Source organism: Coturnix japonica, chromosome 11, assembly GCF_054131305.1.
Source record: "Coturnix japonica strain WE chromosome 11, WE-NBRP24, whole genome shotgun sequence".
Taxonomy (NCBI): Eukaryota; Metazoa; Chordata; class Aves; order Galliformes; family Phasianidae; genus Coturnix; species Coturnix japonica.
Window position 1 is genome coordinate 23,322,848 of NC_140673.1, and position 19,653 is coordinate 23,342,500.

The following is a 19,653-nucleotide window of genomic DNA, read 5'->3' on the forward strand; positions in this document are numbered from 1 at the left end:
CTTGGAATTGATTTTGGAAGAGGAGGGATGCTTTTCTTTCTAACCCATAGTAATATATATTTGTAAAATTTTTGTCAACTTTTGGGAAAAGAAAACAACAAAACAGACTAAATTTTAAGGTTTTGAGATGAATAATGTAGGGAGTCTGTTAGTACAAATAAAATGGGCTCACTAAACTGTTGGACAGTCCTGACCTCCAGGATAGATGCCTATTAATTTTATTATTCTCAAAAATATAGGGACTTACGGGTTACATGCAGAGCACAGGCTTTTTCCTCATGGAGAAAAGTTATTGTTAGTCCTCAGGTGTACAAAATACCTGATGAACTTTAAGAGTTAAGCCACCATGAGGTCTGCTTTTCAGCAATACAGCCACAAGGCTCAGCAAAATCACAGATCGGGGTGTTTATTTCTGTATTTCAAATTTACAACTTCAACTACTGATCAAGCCAAAAATGTTCATTCTCTTTTAACATATGCTAGAGACATGAATGTTCTTTCAAGTTGGTAGACCTGCAATTCAAGATCTTTGTGTTTCCTCCTGGTTATATCTAGTAAAATAACGGACATATCTGCACATCTTTAAACCTTCAAAGTGTACAAATGATCCACTTACATAAGGTGACCTTGGAGATCACTTGATCAGCTTTCTTGGACAACACTATCAAATGCCAGTTTTTTACTTAAGCAAAATGAAAACCTGCAGTGCACCTTAGAATGTACTCTACTTTGAGAAAGGATCAAAGCAGGAATGAGACAGACAGATTTATTTATGGGAAGTCTTGTCTCTGTATCACACATAACAGAATAGCACCTGCTGAAGCCAGCTTTTAGTGCTGCAAAGACAATCAGTACTAAACTGTACCACTACATGTTTCCACTGAGGTGATCCCTCTTGTCTATTGATCTTTTTCATTATATGTGGCATAAGACATCCCTATATAAGTTCCAAATTTAATTTTCTATCTTTCAGTAAAACCATCGGTAAAGAAAAACCCATGTTAAACAGGGAAAGCTGTTCAAGTTGCCAACCACTCTCCCAGGTAGAGGTGTGTTTTATTTCAGGCCTGATTTAGTCTACTTTCACATTCCAACTATTTAATCCTATTATACTGTCCCGTTTCAATCAATTGAACTTGTAGTGATAGCTTACATAAGGCAAAGAATAAGCAGTAACTAAAAACAAACTTAAATATGAACTACAAATTATAAACTTTAAAAGAGGAGAAAATGTGAAGCATGGCAAACAATTTCAATGAAGTTGAACATCAAGGGAGTGTTGAAGAGATATCCATTGCCAGCACTGACCATTCTGATTTGAACAGTGAAGCAGAATGAAGTGCATGCAGGCACACAGCGAGATTACAAAGCAAAAATTTCTAAATGGTAATTATCCACAAGTTCAGAATTAACTTACGGATGAAAACATAGAACTGCTAACAAATACATCAGGCTAGACTGAAGAGTATAAATGAATTTGAGGCGCAGAGGCTGGTGCTTCCTTAGTACAGACAGCCTCAGGAGGGGCTACTTTAAGGGTCCTAATGGTTGGCATGCACTTCATTTGCTGAAATAATGAGGGACGTCTTTCTCAACACCACACATAAAAATTACCCTGCAGAAAACCCTGTATGAAGGATTATTCAGGCTGAAACCAAAATAAAACAGAAGGAGGAAAAAAAGAAAGGGAAAAAAGGGTTTTATTTGAACATGCCAAATCACAGAAAGAGCATACTTTCTTCTTGGTATTCAGGAAATTAAATACTCATGTGTGAGAGGAATGGTTCTGCCACTAAATTGAACCGAGAAGACTGAATTCAAAGAGAAGAAAACCACGGTTCATTTTCAGTATGCAGGAGTATATATTGAGGTGACAATACCAATCTGTGCTAAGAGAGATGTTTCACATATTTATTAAAAGTCAGTGGACAGAAAGGTTGAGAGAGGGGCAGGAGGTGATCCGACAGAGGTATATAAAGATAAGAGCTACTGAAAAGGTAAAGCAGATGTCTTTATCCCTTTTCAAAAGAGTAGCAGCCACCTATAAAATGAAAAGGTAAACAAAATTCAATATAAAAAAATACTTCAGTATTACCCAAGTAAATAGCTCAGTGAGATTCAATAGCGAGATCAAGATCTTGTATTAATAAGAATAGCGCTGTAAGTTAAGAGAAAACTTCTGATGCTTTAGAACACAACGCACCCATAAACTGCTTTCACTTGTAAAGAAACCTCCTGCAAACATCTTGTTTAAAATTACCCACTACAAATCTCATCCCAGGCTTCTCTTCTAGATTTTTCTATGACAGTAGAACAACTTGTTTTTCATTAACTAACGTGACTGAGAAATGTTTCCTCCAAATGGGCAAAATAAGAAAGAATTTCTCAAAAATTCAAAAAGAGCTACATTTGACCTTGCACCATCTCTCCTGTCTAGAACACGCTATGTCATGGCATTAGACACTATTAAACAAAAGAGATACCCATCACATTAGTTAATCTTAACTCAGATGACTCAAAACGAAGAGTTATGGTAACGAACGCTAAACAAAAACACAGGTAACAGAAAACATCTGAATTTTTTTACAAGCTCTTTCCAGTACCATTTTCTTACGCAGCTACAAATTACTCTTCCAAGCTACTGAAAATGAGATACTTTAAAATTTAGCAGAAAAAAAATATACATTTCTTGTGAAAGAACTTCAACACATTCTGTGTTTAAAAATACATGCTGACATAGACTGATTTTCTTAAAATAACCCCAACTGAAATGTTCCCAAAAAAACTACTTCCACCTCACACGCAACAGAGTATTTTGGAGAGAAAAAGTATCCACAATGCACATTAAGAACCTGCTGATGGCTGTTTAAATGCACCATAACTGCAGAGCGCACCTTCTGGACACGATGGAGATTTTGCCACAAAAAGGCTGAGATCTCTGAGCACTCAAGCTGCCAAGTGCTCTCAAATTAAATCAGTTTGAAGCGGTTTTCATTAAGATGGATTGAGTGCGGCATCGTGAGAAACACTCTATCAAATGTACTGTTTTACTTAGTGATTAAGTATATACCAGTTGATGAAGCTACCCAAATCCTTCGTAATCCCACCACTCCAATAAACATTTAATGAGTATATAAGTTCAAAAAGCCTAGCAGAGGATTTAAACGTTCAATCTTGTTTTTATTTACTCTTGGAACTCAATTTCTCACTTCAAGTGAAGAATGTTGGTGCCTGAAGCTCATCTGTTGCCCCGGTAAAATTAAGTGCCCTCCATAGTATAAACTAGATGACAAGATGCTCAGGTTGCTGTTTCTCTTAAGCTTTTTTCCTTATACTGACATAATTATTCCATTACGAAAGGCAACTGTAAAAATACAAAGTAAGGTACATCCCTTCCTTCACTTAAGAGCTCCAGAAGGCACTACTGAAAATACTTCTTTGTAATGGGAAAAACTCAGTAAAAATCAACGGGGTTTATCCCTTCTCATATCTTTGCTTTAAATCAGAATGTTACAATCAAAACAAAGACATTTCACAGGACTGATGGGGTGAGGGGTTAAAGGCTTCTGAAAATTCAGGCAATGTTTGCAAACACCATTTTGAGAAAACAGTACTTTCCTAATTGTATTCCTTTATTCTGATGACCATCCAGTCCAAATACATAAAAGAATATCAGAAACAAAAGGTGACGTGCATTTCAGAGTGCCATGTAAGTAGTACATGAAATACTTTGTACTTAAATTACTGTACTGCATAAATACCAGATCCGTAGGTATAAAATATTTATGAAAGTTCTTAATGAGTTACACATTTAATGAGATAAAAATTAATACTTTGCCACCGAGTTGATGCATGTACATTTATGTTCCAGAATTCAGAAGCAGACGTGGAAGTATTCACTAAATTTAGAGTGTGAGAAAATGGTGTCCACAACATGCCAAATTAGTGTTAATTTAAGCTTTACAGGGCATGCATATCGTAACACCCTCTAACATAACATAGCTGCTCCTTCCAATACGAAGGACCTCAGGAAGCCCAAACATTCTTCGGTTTAAAATTAAATACCTATCAGGATGACAAAAAATAAATTGAAACAGCATAACCTTCATGTTTGTGTTTTAGCTTTATCTACGATTGATTACGCAGGGCTTTGGGTTTCTCCTTAGTGAATTCAAGTCACCAAAACTTAAATAAACTGTTCCCATTCTAATTTTATTAAAATACCGATTTTACAAGTGTGCATAGAATAACAGAAACTTGAGATGTCTGGTTGGATGGACGGGAAACCTAAATAACCAATCCTGAGCACTGGAATTCATTTGGCAGATAAAGGCTGTACAAAAGAAAAAAGACAGAAAGGAGTGGATTTCAAAACCCTTTCACTTTATATTTACAATTTCATTAGCCATCCTTCAAGAGGGTGACCAATGTGTGATGTTGAACCTGTCAAACAAAAGATCCCCAGCCAGTGTTACGCGAGGACACAAAAAAGGAGAAGGCAGAGAATTAGAAAAGAGAGAGAAACCCCTACGCCCACAGTAACCGATCACTGCCATCACTAAAGGACTCCAATAAAAATACAGCCCAAATAATTACAAAGCATGAGGCACTCGGTGCAATTTCATTAACAATCAGAGTAAATATTTTAGTCAATCAACTATAACTCTTTACAAACAATATAAACAAGATACTCCAAAATAGTTTACCTTCTTAAAATAAAGATAAAACATCAGCAGCAATCTCCGTTTTTCTCCTAAATTAAGTCAAGTAACTTTAGCGTGCACTTACATCTCTAGCTTTTCCATAGAAGGCTTCTTGAAAAGCAGCCTCTAATGATCCAATAAAATAAACAGGATGGCAATCACCGTATCTATTTGAGACAGAATTTTCCATTAATAAAAAGTTATGACAATAATTTCAACATTCTGCCTCTTCATATGTTCTGTAACTATAACTCGTTGGCTAAAGGATTAAATACTACACTCCTAAACATTTCCGCTCTCTCCTTTACAGGCCCACCAGCACTCAAAAGCTTCAAATAACTGAGTGCTGCCTTACAAATGTAAGAATTTCAGGCTCATATACATAGAAACCCGAAGTTTCATGCATTTTTTCACCAATAACTTAACTCTTCTTTATATTCTTAAAAGCCAACTGAAGTCTATTCGTTAGGTATACATTCATTCATCTCATTTATATAAAACAACCATTCATCATATAGGAGTCAAAACAGAAGGCGTATAAACTTCACATTCGTTTGTAGAATATTATGTTGCAACTTCTAATTTTTTTCCTTTTGGTTAAATATGTTAATTGTCTAACAACCCAAAATTTAGTGAGATGAAGTTTTTTTTAAGAAAGAAGCTTTCTATTATTAAAAGCAACGATTTATACAGCCATTTCACTAACAATAAAGCTACAGCAGCTCTGTAGATACTCTTCATTACTAATCAGCTTTTGTCTTTTTGGTTTTGCATGTTATGTTAGAATACATAATCAGATTCTTTATCATCCTTGTGGACATCTACATAATTAACTAATGGTATTAATTAATGGCAAATTAAATAAGGCAAGAATCCATCACTCTAACTCAGACCAAGAAATAGCCTATTTCAGAAACAGTTCAAAGTTAAGCTTAAATTAAATTAAATATGGATGCCCAAATGTTTGTGATTATGTAAGAAAACATCTACGTATGGTTTATTTTTCATTACTTAAAACATTTTACCTCACTTGTAACAAGAATTACGCTGCTATAAGGTTAAGATTACCTCGAAGAAAACTCTGCTGTAAATTGCAATAAGGCATCTCCTTCATTTTCAGCATTTTCTGGCACTTAAAAAAAAAAAAAAAAAAAAAAAAAAAAAGGATTAAAAGGATTGAATGCGAACTTATGGAAACAGGCTTTAATATGCACACTCACTTTGCTTTGCTTCATGGATTTTTTATGTTGACGGCTTACTGAATGGTTACTGAGAGACCATATGAATTTCATGAAAGACTACAAACCTCTGGAAATACTTGGAATTTCCAGACACACTCATGCATATATTCAGCATTTCTAAACAGTAAAATCCTCAGGTCCAGTGTAATGTGATATATCACTTGTTCAGAGCTAACACTCTGGACTTACTTTAATACATTAAAATGAAAGGACTGACTTGAAAGCCTCAACCCATGGCATTTCTAGTGACTTTCTTATTTTTAAAAAAGAACTTTCTAAGCATAATGTTAAAAAGTTTCACATGAGTACAGTGTCAAAAATTTGCCTTCAAAAACATTCAAGGTAATAACACCAATGGAGGCCTATGAGTATATGCAGAATAGTGAATAGGAAGTAGGTTCCTACTCAATCCTATTCATAACCTAAGGACAAATAATCACTGAAAAATCTATTAAATGTATTCAGGCAAAAATATTTATCCCCATAAGACACCAAAACTAAAATCTGCAGAATGTTCAAAAGAATTCAGTCTAAGTCTCTGCAGGAACATTTGGTTATATATCACCATTTCTCAGAATTACATCATCATCCTCCAGCGACAAGCTAAAGTAACAAGGTTAAGAAGGAGCTCCCTCCACGAGAAGATGTGTTCATTACTGCCAATTATGGTTCCAGTATTTCATTTAACACATCCAACAGACATGAGACTCGCACAGTTCTAATGGTCCCACTGAAAAAACATTTCCTGCTTCTTACTGTGCAGACCCACAGCACCTCTCTGCATTCTCTAGTGCTGTACAATTACTAGTTAATCAGCAATTAACTTTCAACTCTTACTCATTGGTGATTTCCTCAAGGCAGATGATGCTACCCCAAACATTTCTCCATCATCAACTCCAAACTCCGTAGCATCTTCAAAGTCATCTCCATCACTGTCACTAACCATATGGACATCAGTGCATTGCTGTTTAGAAACAAGAATCAAAACCCACCATCAGCGTCTATTACAGACATCGCCTTCAGTGAAATTCAACGCAAATACTGAAATATACTTCCATGTTCCTATGAAACACTTGTCATACTGTATTTTATTTTCCTATTTTATACAACATGATCAGGCAAGATAAACAAGATTTAATTTTCACCAGAAGTGCAGTTGACAGAGTGTTATGTGGGAAAACGCATTATTCTAACTAAGGAGTTGGAGCTGTATACAATATTTGAGAAGACAAACCTATTTTATCTCAGGTTAGTATTCTTTCTTTTCCCCATCTAAAGGTACTACAGGTGGATTAACTGAACATGTAAGAGTGAGAAAGAAACACTAAATCAACCACTAACTTCTCATACCCAGACACAATCCACTTCAGCTCTACTTTCTTCACAGAGGGTACTTTTAACTTAAGATGTTCTTACCTCCTCTGACTGTTCCCTTGTTTGTACAGGTGAAGATCTTCTTCCAACTGTAAGTCGATGGCAAGGAAAGTTCACTCCTGATACAGCTAGAGTCATCTACAAAGAAAGCAACAAATGTGTTAGAGCTACAGACTCAACTGAGAGGTGTGTGTGTGTGTGTGGTAGTTTTGTGTTTGTTAATGTTGTACAACATTCAAAGAAACAACAATTATTGCACAGAGACTGTGAATACATTGCAGTATTACTGCTAGGTACAGAGCTCTAAGACTTATTTTCATCTGCAGATGAAGCTGCTACATAAAACTTCAGGATTTGAAGGGTTCTGTTGCTGTTCTTACATCAGCCATATAAAATCTTGAGGAACAGCTACATGGGCAGCAAGTGAAGTTGCCTAGAGGGAAAAGGACAGCTGACAGTAACTACTCACACACTTTATGACAAAATAGTTGAAAAGTTATATATGCATAAAGATTCAAAACAAACTATATGAAACTGCAGACTCAAAACTGTCTTGAATCGCTCCTTTTTCCTAAGTCAGAATAGAACTTTGAACCATTACTGGCAATTTTCTTGTGTTAAACTGGACAACAACAGTATTCGTCAAAATTGAAACAATGACAGGCACTGATTCAATGAAATGAAAACAGGCCATCCTGGGGAAAAAAACAAAACAAAACAACAATTTGATTAACTGGAAATAAAAAAGCAAACCGTGAAGCCAGGTTTCTCATATAGAAAAGAACAGAAGAAAACCAATAAGGCTTGTGAAATTGTGTCAGCATAGAGACAGTAGAAACAGCACTTTAAGCCTCCTACTGATAGACACCTTAAAAACCTTAAGGTAAATTACATTTCAATCACCCTTACCAAAAACCCAAGAATAAATCATAAGCCTTCAACTTAATTTACTGCCACGAGCACTGGAGACACCCCATTTGTTTTTATACATAATTCAGAATGACTTTATCACTTGTCTGCTAGAACTCCCAAAGATTTAATTTGCGGCAGGCTGATTAAGCAAGCTGGTTACCAAATGAACGTTAACCTGTCTGAACTAGCCTACTGTCATACTCTCACAGCAAGGTTAAACAGAAGTTTAGCTGCATAAAAAGCCGAGCTATCATCTTAAAGGAAGTGAGTAATAATATTCCAGTGCAAGTGAAATATTAAAGACGACATACAGGTCAAGTCCAATTACTCATGAAACTCCTGTGACAGGAGCATAAGAACTGTATTCTCTGCAATAACCCACTGGTTTAATTAGTATTTTTAAAAGTTTTCAATGATAAACAAAAGCTGACTGTTATGAAACTCAAAACTTTGCCCTATAGTTCCCACACCACATGAAATACTGGTAAGTCACATGCACTAACCACACATCGTTCCTTATCTCAGGGTGTCAAATACTCTGCCAGATGCCTGGAAAGGCTCCTGGTATCTTTTACATACACATTAAAGAAAGCATGGTAAGATCAAGCAAGCAGTTATTGTGCTGTTTATCACTTGGCCCAATAGCAGGGTGTTGCAATTCTAATTTGCAACCCAATATTATAGTGTCAAAGCGTCACTCAAAAACAAGCTAACAGCAGAAGGGGTCCAACATCAGAGCACATTTCATCCTACTCCCCAGACAGTCGCTGGAACGTTGTTGTTATTTTTGTGTGTGTGTGTGAGAAATCACCCTCTTCTTCTGACTTTTTTGAGAAGTTTTTGCAAGGCAAAGGCCAGGACAAACAGCAGCTCTGTCTTTCATTTCAGAAGTCATCTGCCAGCAGGAACATTTCTCCAGAACTGAGTTATCTTTATTCCAAGATAAAGGAGACACTTCTCTCTCAAAAGAGTTTCCTGCACTAGAAAGTCTAATCTTTATTTTGGGAATTATAAAAACATCAATAGCAAGAAAAAGATTATTTTTCAGGCAGCCCAGTCCAGTGCTACAGAGAGCAAACCTCAAATACGCTCAATGTCTGCCAACTGGGAGTTCCAGCTGGGGTGTCTCAGGGGCTACAAATGTTCATTGTCAGGCTGCTCTTGGAGTGCCTTCTCTTTCTTCATGCAGGTATGGTAGCTTGACTTGGAGAGCTTTCATGTGCTCACAAACAGTGGAAGAAAGAGGACTTAGAATAGAATTACAGAATAAACAAAATATGAAAGGAGAAATAAAGACTGTTGTGCAGTTTCTCTAGGACTATACACACATATGCAAGCAAAGATTAATTGCCAGCATTAATAACTGGGGAATAAAGTCAAGAAATGTATTTTCAGACCTGAACGCAAAGAATTATTTGCCAAAAATCTTCCAGATCAACCTAGAAACACTTGCCAAGTGCAGACAACGGCCAGGTACTTTATGGGATATTCTTCCTTGATAGGAAGTATTTTCTTTCCACTTTCCATAGTGCTTTTACACCCTCAGAAAGGAACTGCAAGTTTAATCTTAGATGCCAGCACAACTTAATTCCCACCCTTTCAGATCTCTGAAATGACAAAGGAAGGCACCAACTGAGATCCTTGTTCCAGAGTGGGGTCATTCCACCAAGGCATCTGTGGAGCACGGAAGATAAGCAGTAGCACAAATGTGAAGCATTGACACCAGCAGAGCACTATGGCTGCAGGCACCTGCCGCTTCTTGGCAAACCCTGGAGACTTACCACACTCTTGCATACTGAATGCACTAAGCTTGCAAGTAATCTGATGATTTTTAGCTAGTAAAGACCAGAGAACTGCTGATATAAAAGCTGTAAGGTCTGTTACCATGTGAGGAAAGTTATCAGATTTAGTAAATTTGGTCTACCTCAAATCCAGCCACACCCTGATGGAGAAAAGCAGCTTTTCAGAGGAACTTCTACCTGCAACTGCATCTAACGAAGAAAGGAAGGTTTGGGAGCTTTATAATACCCTGCAGAACTTCATTGGACATTCAAAGTGGCCAGCACAAATGAGCAGGAACCTCTTCCTCACCTTCATCTCTCACAGAACTTTAGAGCATAATTCATGGCAGGAAAACAGGCAGCCTCCTGAAGCACAGCAGTCGTAACTATTAGGCCTGTGATAATTTATAAGGGAAGTACAAATACTGATTTCCCTTCTACTCTTTGTTTGGTACTTGATTGCTACATCAGCATTCTGAGTTTTTGAAGCACGTGTGAGTTTTGAAAGGTTTTTAATAAGAGCTTTAAAGATCATAGGAAGAAATATTATTTCTCTATTACTTGTCTACTGACTGCTATGAATCAGTCAAATTATTCGATTAACTATAATTCAAATGCAGAATTATTTCTGGCTGTATACAATCTGCTTCAACAGCCAACTAAATAGGGGAATTTTAAAAGTATGGATTTCTCCTGGGGGGAAAGAAAATAATCCCTGTTTTTGGCCTTTAATACTCCGAGATAAGGAAGGCAAACAAAATGCTGGTGTACAAAAAAAGCTTGTTTTCCAATACTTGACTCTCCTTCATAAATCCCCCTTAAAAACAAAACAAAAAACAGACTAATTCCCAGTCCTACTTAAGGTCAGCTTGTAGTATGTTAGGGAAAAGGAATTAAAGTCTTAAATAACCACTGTTGAGTTCTAGCATCCTGAAAATAGCACAGTACAACTGCAGTTCTGGCTTGCCCGCTATACTTGCAAGCACAGTTGGATGAAAGAAGGCACAGAAGATGTAACCCAAAAGATGTAACCCCATGTGTAATTGCCAAGAAGGCATGTGGTTTCTATCACGTTCCTTCAGTCTATGATGTGAATAGACAGAATTAGAACTCAGGTATATTAAAATAGGATGGGGGTAAATGTGGTTCTTAGCATAAAAAGTGCATAATTTACTCTTTTGGTTTTTATAATCTAAAGGCATGAAGGAAAACTCAGATTATCCAATCCCAAGTTTTTTATACTAGTATCTCCAATTTCTTTTGCTGTACCTGTGACAAAGAGCCCAAAATGATGAAGCATTCCGTCCAGGTGGAACCCTTCCCTCATGCCCTTCTGTAACTCAGCACATTCAAAGCTCCACATCCAAACAACTCCAGAATTTCAACCCATGCCCTCAGTACTGATTCTGGTGAAAACTGGAAATGCCTATTTTCCCCTGCTGTGCACGAGGAAAATCAGCTCCACATAATATCTGCTTGTGGTACAACTAGATCAGTCAGCACATACTGTAACACAGAGTGGTAGCTGTATAAAAAACCTACCCAAGTCAGTAACTGCAGTGTCCCTCTGTTATCTCAGCAACCATTGAGGATCTTTGATGCCTTCACTTCTACCACTGTACAAACAGTGCACAGCTTTGTAAGTAAAAGGTTATCTCCAGAAAAATAAGCCACAGATGCTATTACTCCCTCTGTGTAATAAAATTTTGATAGAGGTCTCACAAATATCTCAAAATCTAAAAGCAGTTTTTTCACTTTGAAAAGTGCAGGCGACATATGAGGAATTCTATCACACTTACAAATCTCTAACTGCTCTTGTTAATAATAATATATTGTACCTACTAGCTTGTTAATATTAGCTAGTTATGCTTTTGTGTTAGAAACAAATATATTAACTATGGAAATGATATGCTAAAGGAATATTTATAAATCAAGAGGTCACCATCTGATAAGAGCTCCTGTTAGAATCTGCTTATCAGGCTTTAGTATATACATAGATATTTGTAATATACATATACCACATAAGAAATTCTTAATCCGAAGTGAAAGAATGCAGTGTTGCCTACAGTAAAACCTAATCCTGATTCAAAAACTCCATGTGACAGCATTTTCCCCACGCTCACTATGTGAAGTGCTTAGTTTTTTCAGCTACTGGTTTACTCAGTGATATATAGCTAATGTATAAAGAAACAAACACGAACAAGAACATTTCATAACACGCCATGCTCAATTATTCAAAATAATCAGAGACAGAGATGCCCACAGCAAAACAGTCAGTGACTGGCAGGAATCTCTACTGTGAACATTCACTTCCATATAATTTGATTCTTCTTCTTGTCAGAGTAATTACTATAATGCCTTTTCCCCCTCATCAGGTAATAGTAGGGTAAGGACTGAGGGCTGAGAGAGAAACTCTGTCAAGGATTCCAGTTTTCATATTATACTTACCACCCTGTTATCTGCCAAGTTATATACTTTTTTTTTTTTTTAACAGCATAAGATAATTCCCCAAGTATGGTAAATGTCAATGGTGCCACATTTTCTGGAAGCTAAGGAAAAAGCCTGGTCATTTTTCAAAGCAACTGTACTCAATGTTCTCAAGGAAGTTTGAGAAGGAGCATGAATTACCTTACTAGTTTTCTTATTATGCTTTACACAGGTAAGACACCACTAGCTGAGTTTGGATACTAAGCTCACTAAGGATCAAAGTGTACAAAGAGTAGTTAGTTAATAAAAGTGACAAAACAATTCATCAGCTTCCTAGATTTTCTTGGCTGATGTAAAGATGCTTTTCTTGCCCTCCCAGCCAGCACAGGCAAAACAGCAGTAAGTGAGAAATTCTCTTATTTCTTGGTCCAGATAGACATTTCATTTTGGATATCTGCAAGGAATATGCATCACTGAAAATCCCTTCTTCAGGGCCAGATCTCAGAAGATTTCAAATGCAATTCTCACAGCCAAACAAGATGTCACCTATCTCTCCTTACCAGATAAATTGCATTCCCTGTTCAAAAAGATTACCACGCTAACTAGATGGAACAGAAAATCAAGAGAAGACATCTTTTCAGCAGGGCTACATCAAGGCAGAGCTATGCCTCAGGCCTCAGCTCCATAAGTCTGAATCAGGGGGTAATCTATGAAATTGCTGACCTAGTTTAGCTCCACAGAAAGGCACAGGTTGAAATGATAACATTTGCTTGGAAAATGAGTTACTCCGCTCATAGCTCACCACTGGAGCAACTTTGGGCTGCTCCAAGAACACTAGTGTTCCCATCTGTCACTTTTCTTTTGCAATCATTTTTAAGATTTAAGAAAGTGAGAATTTGAAGTGCAGGGAACTCCTAAAGCATGATGCACATGCACAGTGAAAGGGAGGTAGTATTTAATGTCACATACTGGAAAATCAAAGTGAAAAAGGGAAGGAGGACAGACAGCAAGTGAACAGTTGCATAAGTTGCTCTTCTACACTTGAAATGTATGAACTTAAGTTTCACATTACACAAAGAGTTGAAAAAAAATAAGGGTTTTCAAATACAGCCAGCACAACCCCTGAATACGAATACTGAAGGCAGGGAAAAGGAGTGTGGCAATTCTTTGGCAGTTTCTTGGGTTTCTCCAGAAAGAATTGCAAGGCTCCATGGTCACTGCAAGTTGGAGATTCAAACACGAAGTGAAACCAAACTACTATGGAGAGAGGCGGGGGGTTCACAACTCATGTTATTTTTGAAACTACTCAGAATCCCATCGATTCAAAATAAATGATGCCATGATATGACAGATTTTTCACATTATGTTGCTATTGCTATGGAACAGATCTCTAAGCATTATTAATCAAGCATTATAAGAAACACACAGGCAGCCTGAGCTCAAACTATCACTGAATTCCTTGGGAACAAACAGGTGTTCAGTGCTTCCAAACCCACTACTTACCACTGTTCAGTCATGCATCAAATAAGCTACCTTGTTTTCAGTGCACAATCTCATAAAGTCAAATTGATATATGATCTAAGAATTCATACTACCCATGCTTAAAATGGTGTTTAAAACTTCGAGTGGTTAAAGGCTTACTGTGAATTACAGAGAAGTTGTCTTCTCAAAGCTAGTAAATATTCTTTCATTAGGAGCAGACTGTAAAAGTACTTCTGTGCGTACTGAAATACACTGTATACATGAAAAGAGTGTTTTCACACCAGTGAGCAAATATTCTTCTTTAAAATGAAGTTGCAGTAAGTTTTATACAAGTCTATCAATTTGTTGCAGTTTTTTTTTGTAATTGTTGTGTTTTAATTTACAGAAACAAGGGTCATTTGTACTTAGAGATTAATTATGAGGCCCAGAGATTTACCGCACAGAACTCTTCATTCTATACTAGGCAACAAGACCCTGCTTTTCAGTTTAGTACATTCCAACAAAAGTTTTCCACCAGGTAAGCTCTTTTCCACCAGGTAGTGGATGAAATTCTAGGTTAGCCACTTCATCTTTGACATCAGGTAGCACTAGCTAGGAAAAACAGTCAAGTTTGCCCTAGGTTTGGTTATTAAACTATTGTACAAATACTAAAAGGAACAGAAATGTTTAAAAATATGACAGCCCTTGAAATTAACTTCCTCCACAAAACAACTTCATTTTCACTATGTATCTTCAATTAGAAAAAAACATCTTGACAGGTATTCAACGTTTCATTTTAAACACTAACTGGATGAAAAAAAATCTCTAGGGTGGAGTGCGTTCAGGTTATAAATCAGCAACGCTTATTTTAACTCCTCACAAAGTGTTGCTGAGATAATTACTGCTGACAGCTTTATTCAAGGTTCATTTCACTTTTTCTACTATTTTTCCCCTGTTAGAAGTTCAGCGGGGCCCATGGGAAGATCCACCCCTCACACCTGTTAGGTTTCTTCATGTTACGGAGGCCAGTTTGGACATGTCACTTCCAATTAGCATTGTACCAGCGCGCTGTGACAATTACTTATTGCAGGTTTAACTTCTTTTATTTATTTATTTTTTTAAGTTTCTAATCCAGCCACAAGAACAGTGACAGAGTACGTGATTTAAACCTGTCCATACAGGTTGTAGGTAACTCATTCCAAGGATTTCAGCAATGTTCCCATGGTAGATACTTCAACTATAATGAAAACTAAAATCACAAAGGAATGCTACAGAGTTGAAACACAGAACCCAATGCAAACAACACTGTGATGTTTATTCCAAATGGCCTCATAGTAAAAACTTCCTCCTCCTATCACAGCACAAAAGCTCAGCGCTGGGAGATCTTTAAGACTTGTGCTGAAGGCAGCAGAACCATAAAGATGCTGTGGGATCAACACATGGACACCCAGCACAGCAGATGGGAGCAAGAAGGTACGCTGTAGGAGAATCCACAGCACAAGGAAAGGACTGGTTATCTATCAAGAAAGACACCAGATGAGGGACGCTGAATTCAGAGCAACAATTACAGTAAAGGAAACTTCATGAAACACTATTGAGTTTTTCCATACAATCATGAGAAAAAACTGCACCTCCTTCTCTGTGAGCACTCAGCTCTGGTACGCTGGTTGAACACACATGCCAGTTTTTGCTTCATTTAATCATCAGTCGTATTACTGGGGCATTTATCACTCTCCTTTGCTAGCCAAATGAAAGAGAAAACGATCCCTGGTTTTGATTGTTTCCCGTTTCATTAAGCCTAGTTAGGCAAGTTAGCAATTAAAGCAGAAGGACAGATACTGTAGTACTTCATGTGGATTCAAACCACAAAGATATTTAAAGGAAATGAAAGGGAAATAATATTAGAATCTGTCGTAGAATTAAGTAGGAAAGAGATATATTTGAGAGACTGAAATAAATACCCATGATCACTTTCAGAGCTCATTCTTCCTCTCAGAAAAAAACTGTAAATATTAAAAAGGTTGAAAAATCCGCCAAGCCATTCGCAGCTATTTGAAACACAGGGTAACAGAATTAAATAAACGCTGAAAGACCTGGAACACAGTTAAGTATGGACCATGAGGCTAATTGTGGATCTTGAGTTAATTACTTTCCACTGATACGTTTTCTCAATAGTCTTTTACATCAGTTTTTTCTTCCCTCGCTCTGAACCCCAAGGCAATTCAGCACGCTAGCTCCAAACTCTGGGTGATTCATTGTGTACTTCTGCCTTAGGATTTTTAGTTCATGCAGAGAATGCCAGGCTTTCACATCAAGTTGATGTTAATGTGCACTGACAAAGCAACAGTAAAGGAGCTTCATGTTTGTCACAACGTGCACTCTTTAATTTAGTAATTGCTTTATACTGATATGCAAATAAATGACACATTTCCCAAATTTCCAGTTTCTTGGCAATGCTTTCATTAATTACTCAGCGGTTAAAACTTATGCATATAAATTAGTTAAGTGAGTTTATTAATACGTACACCTGTGCAAACTGACCTACAAAATATATATGCCCAAGAATACATTGTAACTTACTGTACACTTTCAAATGTATATGAAACCAATAAAATAATAAAAATAAAATATTCTTACACCAAAACAAGATCTACTAGTGCGTTCTTCATAGACAAATTGAGATTCCCAAATCCTTCTAAAGCTAGAGACTGCCTTTGTTGAAAGGCAGTCATATATAAGTCAATATATTAAGTCAAAGCATTTGCTCATGTCATGTTACCAAATGAGAAGAGTATCAAGGTAAAGAGTAAACAAATCAATAAAGGAAAAAGGGATAAGAATTCCTTTAGTACCTGAAAATGTGGGTAAGTGTCAGCGTACACTCATCCATGAGCTTACTAACTGCAAAGCATGGTCTTTAGTAACACTACATACTCTTACTATTGAAACCTCCATGGTGGCCCCGCAAAATATAGTCGCACTAACTTGACACAGACTCACAGCAACTGCAAAAGCACTGAATAGAGCTAACTTGTCCTATAGTCACAAATTGGCTTAAGTTGGAAGGGACCTTAAAGCAGGGACACCTCACACCAGACCATGTTACCCAAAGCCCCATCCAACCTGGCCTTGAGCACTTTTAGGGATGGGGCATCCACTCTTTCTCTCGGCAGACTCTTACAGCACCTCACCACCCTCTAAGTAAATTATTTCTTCCTAGTATCTATTCTAACTCTACCCTCTTTCAGTTTAAAGCCATTATCCTCTACCTTATTACTATGGCTTCTAATATAAATCCCATATTTCCTGCAGGTGCCTGTATGTACTGGAAGGCTGTGGTGAGGTCTCCCCAGAGCTTGGGCAAACAACCCCAATTCACTCTTTCTGTATTTCTTTTCACAGTGTAGGAGCTAACAGTGTACTAACATTGTTCTATTTTACTTCTGTATTGAAACAAAGTGTTTGTCAGGTTTCTGATATTGTCTTTAAGTAAAAAGGCAATTGCTGTGGAAGAGCGCATAATGATGTTGCTTTTTCCAACTCTGGCCACAAATTGCCTATTCTGCCATCCAGAAGAAATACAAAACTGCTAAACAGATTCTTCACATGAGGAAAAAATTTTGAATGCAATAATAAGCAACAGTATAATCCAGCGATCAAGTTGATTCGTCTAGATCATGTATTATATTGCCGACAGATATTCACAGATACGTCCTGGGAACTGTTTTGCATTCACAAAGAGTATCAGCCAAACACTTGGCACGTTTCTGGTCTATGGTGGGATGCCATTTACTTCACAGCATTGTACAATGCTTTGGATGGCAATTGAAGAGTGCCTGGATATGTTACAGCACTATATAATTCCCTGGCTCAGTTCAAGCAGTCGTGCTAACAACACTGCTTCCAACAAATGGTTCAAACACTCACAGGAGGCTTTTTATGTTACCTCCTCTTACCAGATATCACTGTTGAAGGAACTGGGTTTTTGCAGTGTTAGCCATGCTGTTACTGACTTCTAAAAATGAGCTTGCGTTTCTCTTTCTTATTTAGTTTCCTTTGCAGAGAATACATGAAAAGGAATTTAACTCTTTAGATCAACGGTATTAAAAACACCAAGTACACATCCTTCTGAAGTAAAGGGGAAAGGTCAAATCCAGAAATACTAGCACATCAGTATTCATAATTTTAAATCTTATTTTAATATTCATAAACAATACATTTTGAGGTTGGTGTGGCTGCAATTAAGCAAAATGCATTAATTTAATGCACTCATTCACCGTGAGCACGTATCGAATCCGCTTGGCTGATGTATCATAGTTTCAAAAGTGATAAGCAAAAGATTAAGAACTAACAACTAGCTAAAAACCGAGTGGTTATAAAGAATCTCTCTATTCAGAGACTTCTTAGAACTTGACTACCTTGCATTGTTGCCAACACTTTAGGTTGGATTTTTGTAGTCATGAAGCAAAATTAAAGTGGACAATTCCTACTGAAACCCAGCTGATGACCGGCATCTACTTTTCTTTGACTTTTATGAAAGTTCAGGAATAAATCTCAAGCCTCCTCTTAGAAATGAGAAGATCTGAGTTGTGTAAGTACACCAGCCTATTAAATGTCATTAAATGACCACTGGGCAGTAACTACACTTAGAAAAGGAACTCCTGTGATTGCTACCAGAAGCAGAGCTCTTCTCTTGTTTGATAGAGGAAGCATTTCATCTACAACAGTTTTACCAGCTATCACTTCTTGGTTCCTAGCTTTGTCTCTAGCTTAACAATAAATAAATAAAACCCAGGAAAGGAACATTCTATGCATTTCCTTAATGGAGACATTTGAGACTATTATATCAGATTCTGTGCACAACTAGAACAAAAGTTTTAGCAATAACAAACATTTGAATTAATCTATACAATAATAAAAATAATTATATGTAAAGCTCATTTACCATATGACTTACTTAAAATTAAACTCTATTTACAGAGTCCCAAACACCCGCAAGCTATTCCAATGGATTTTCATACATCTTCTAGTGAAGCTCTACTCTGTTAGATAGTGGAGATTTATTACAAAAGAAATAAGCACTGCTGAGATAATCCTCAGGAATAATGCAATTACCACTTATCAAACAGGTGTCTGTTGTATTCCAAAGAGATTATCACTTCCTATTCTGCTGTCTGAGAGCACAGAATAAAAGGGTAGCTGCTACTATTAAATGACTGAGGAGAAAAGAAGTGCTTGATAATAGCTCTTGCTGGCTTCTCTCAGCAGGACATGAAATAAATGCAGTCCTTCTGTAACATCTCGCCCCTAAAATGACTGTTTTAGTCTCTGTAAGGTGAGTTGGAAGCACTTAAATGAGACCACTCCTGTGAATCGAATCTAAACAAGTATTGTTCCTCCTCTCCAAGTACTATGAGAACGTCAGCACCCAACTACTTATGTCACACTGTCCTTTGTGAGCATTCCTGAAAGAGCTCTGCCTATTGATTTCAACAGGTTATGCTGAAATAAAGTCAAATTCTTTAGGCAAAAGTTGATGCAATTTTAGTTGATGGTACTCATCTTTTACCAGCAACAAACTCGGCTTTTCAAGTCCTCACTGTAAATCATGTAATGCACTTGGTGAACTTATTGAAAGTGACAGTTTTGAGTTATGATGTGACCAGTTGTTTAACAATATAACTACCTTACATCGTTTATGAGAAACAGCACTTGAAACTGACAGCTGGCACTTCAAAATGCGCAAAGAATTAA

The 19,653-nt window shown here is 37.0% G+C and overlaps 1 protein-coding gene across 2 annotated transcripts in view; it reads right to left on the reverse strand.

Annotated features, from left to right (window-relative positions):
- The window catches only part of FAF1 (Fas associated factor 1), a 128,056-nt gene that overhangs the window by 38,215 nt on the left and 70,188 nt on the right, over window positions 1-19,653 (reverse strand). For both annotated transcript variants that reach the window (XM_015870465.3, XM_015870466.3), the window contains exons 9-12: window positions 7,361-7,456; window positions 6,782-6,908; window positions 5,772-5,835; window positions 4,789-4,870 (exon numbers count right to left, since the gene is read on the reverse strand). In XM_015870465.3, coding sequence (XP_015725951.2) covers window positions 4,789-4,870; window positions 5,772-5,835; window positions 6,782-6,908; window positions 7,361-7,456 — 369 coding nt within the window. The remainder of the gene's footprint in view (window positions 1-4,788; window positions 4,871-5,771; window positions 5,836-6,781; window positions 6,909-7,360; window positions 7,457-19,653) is intronic.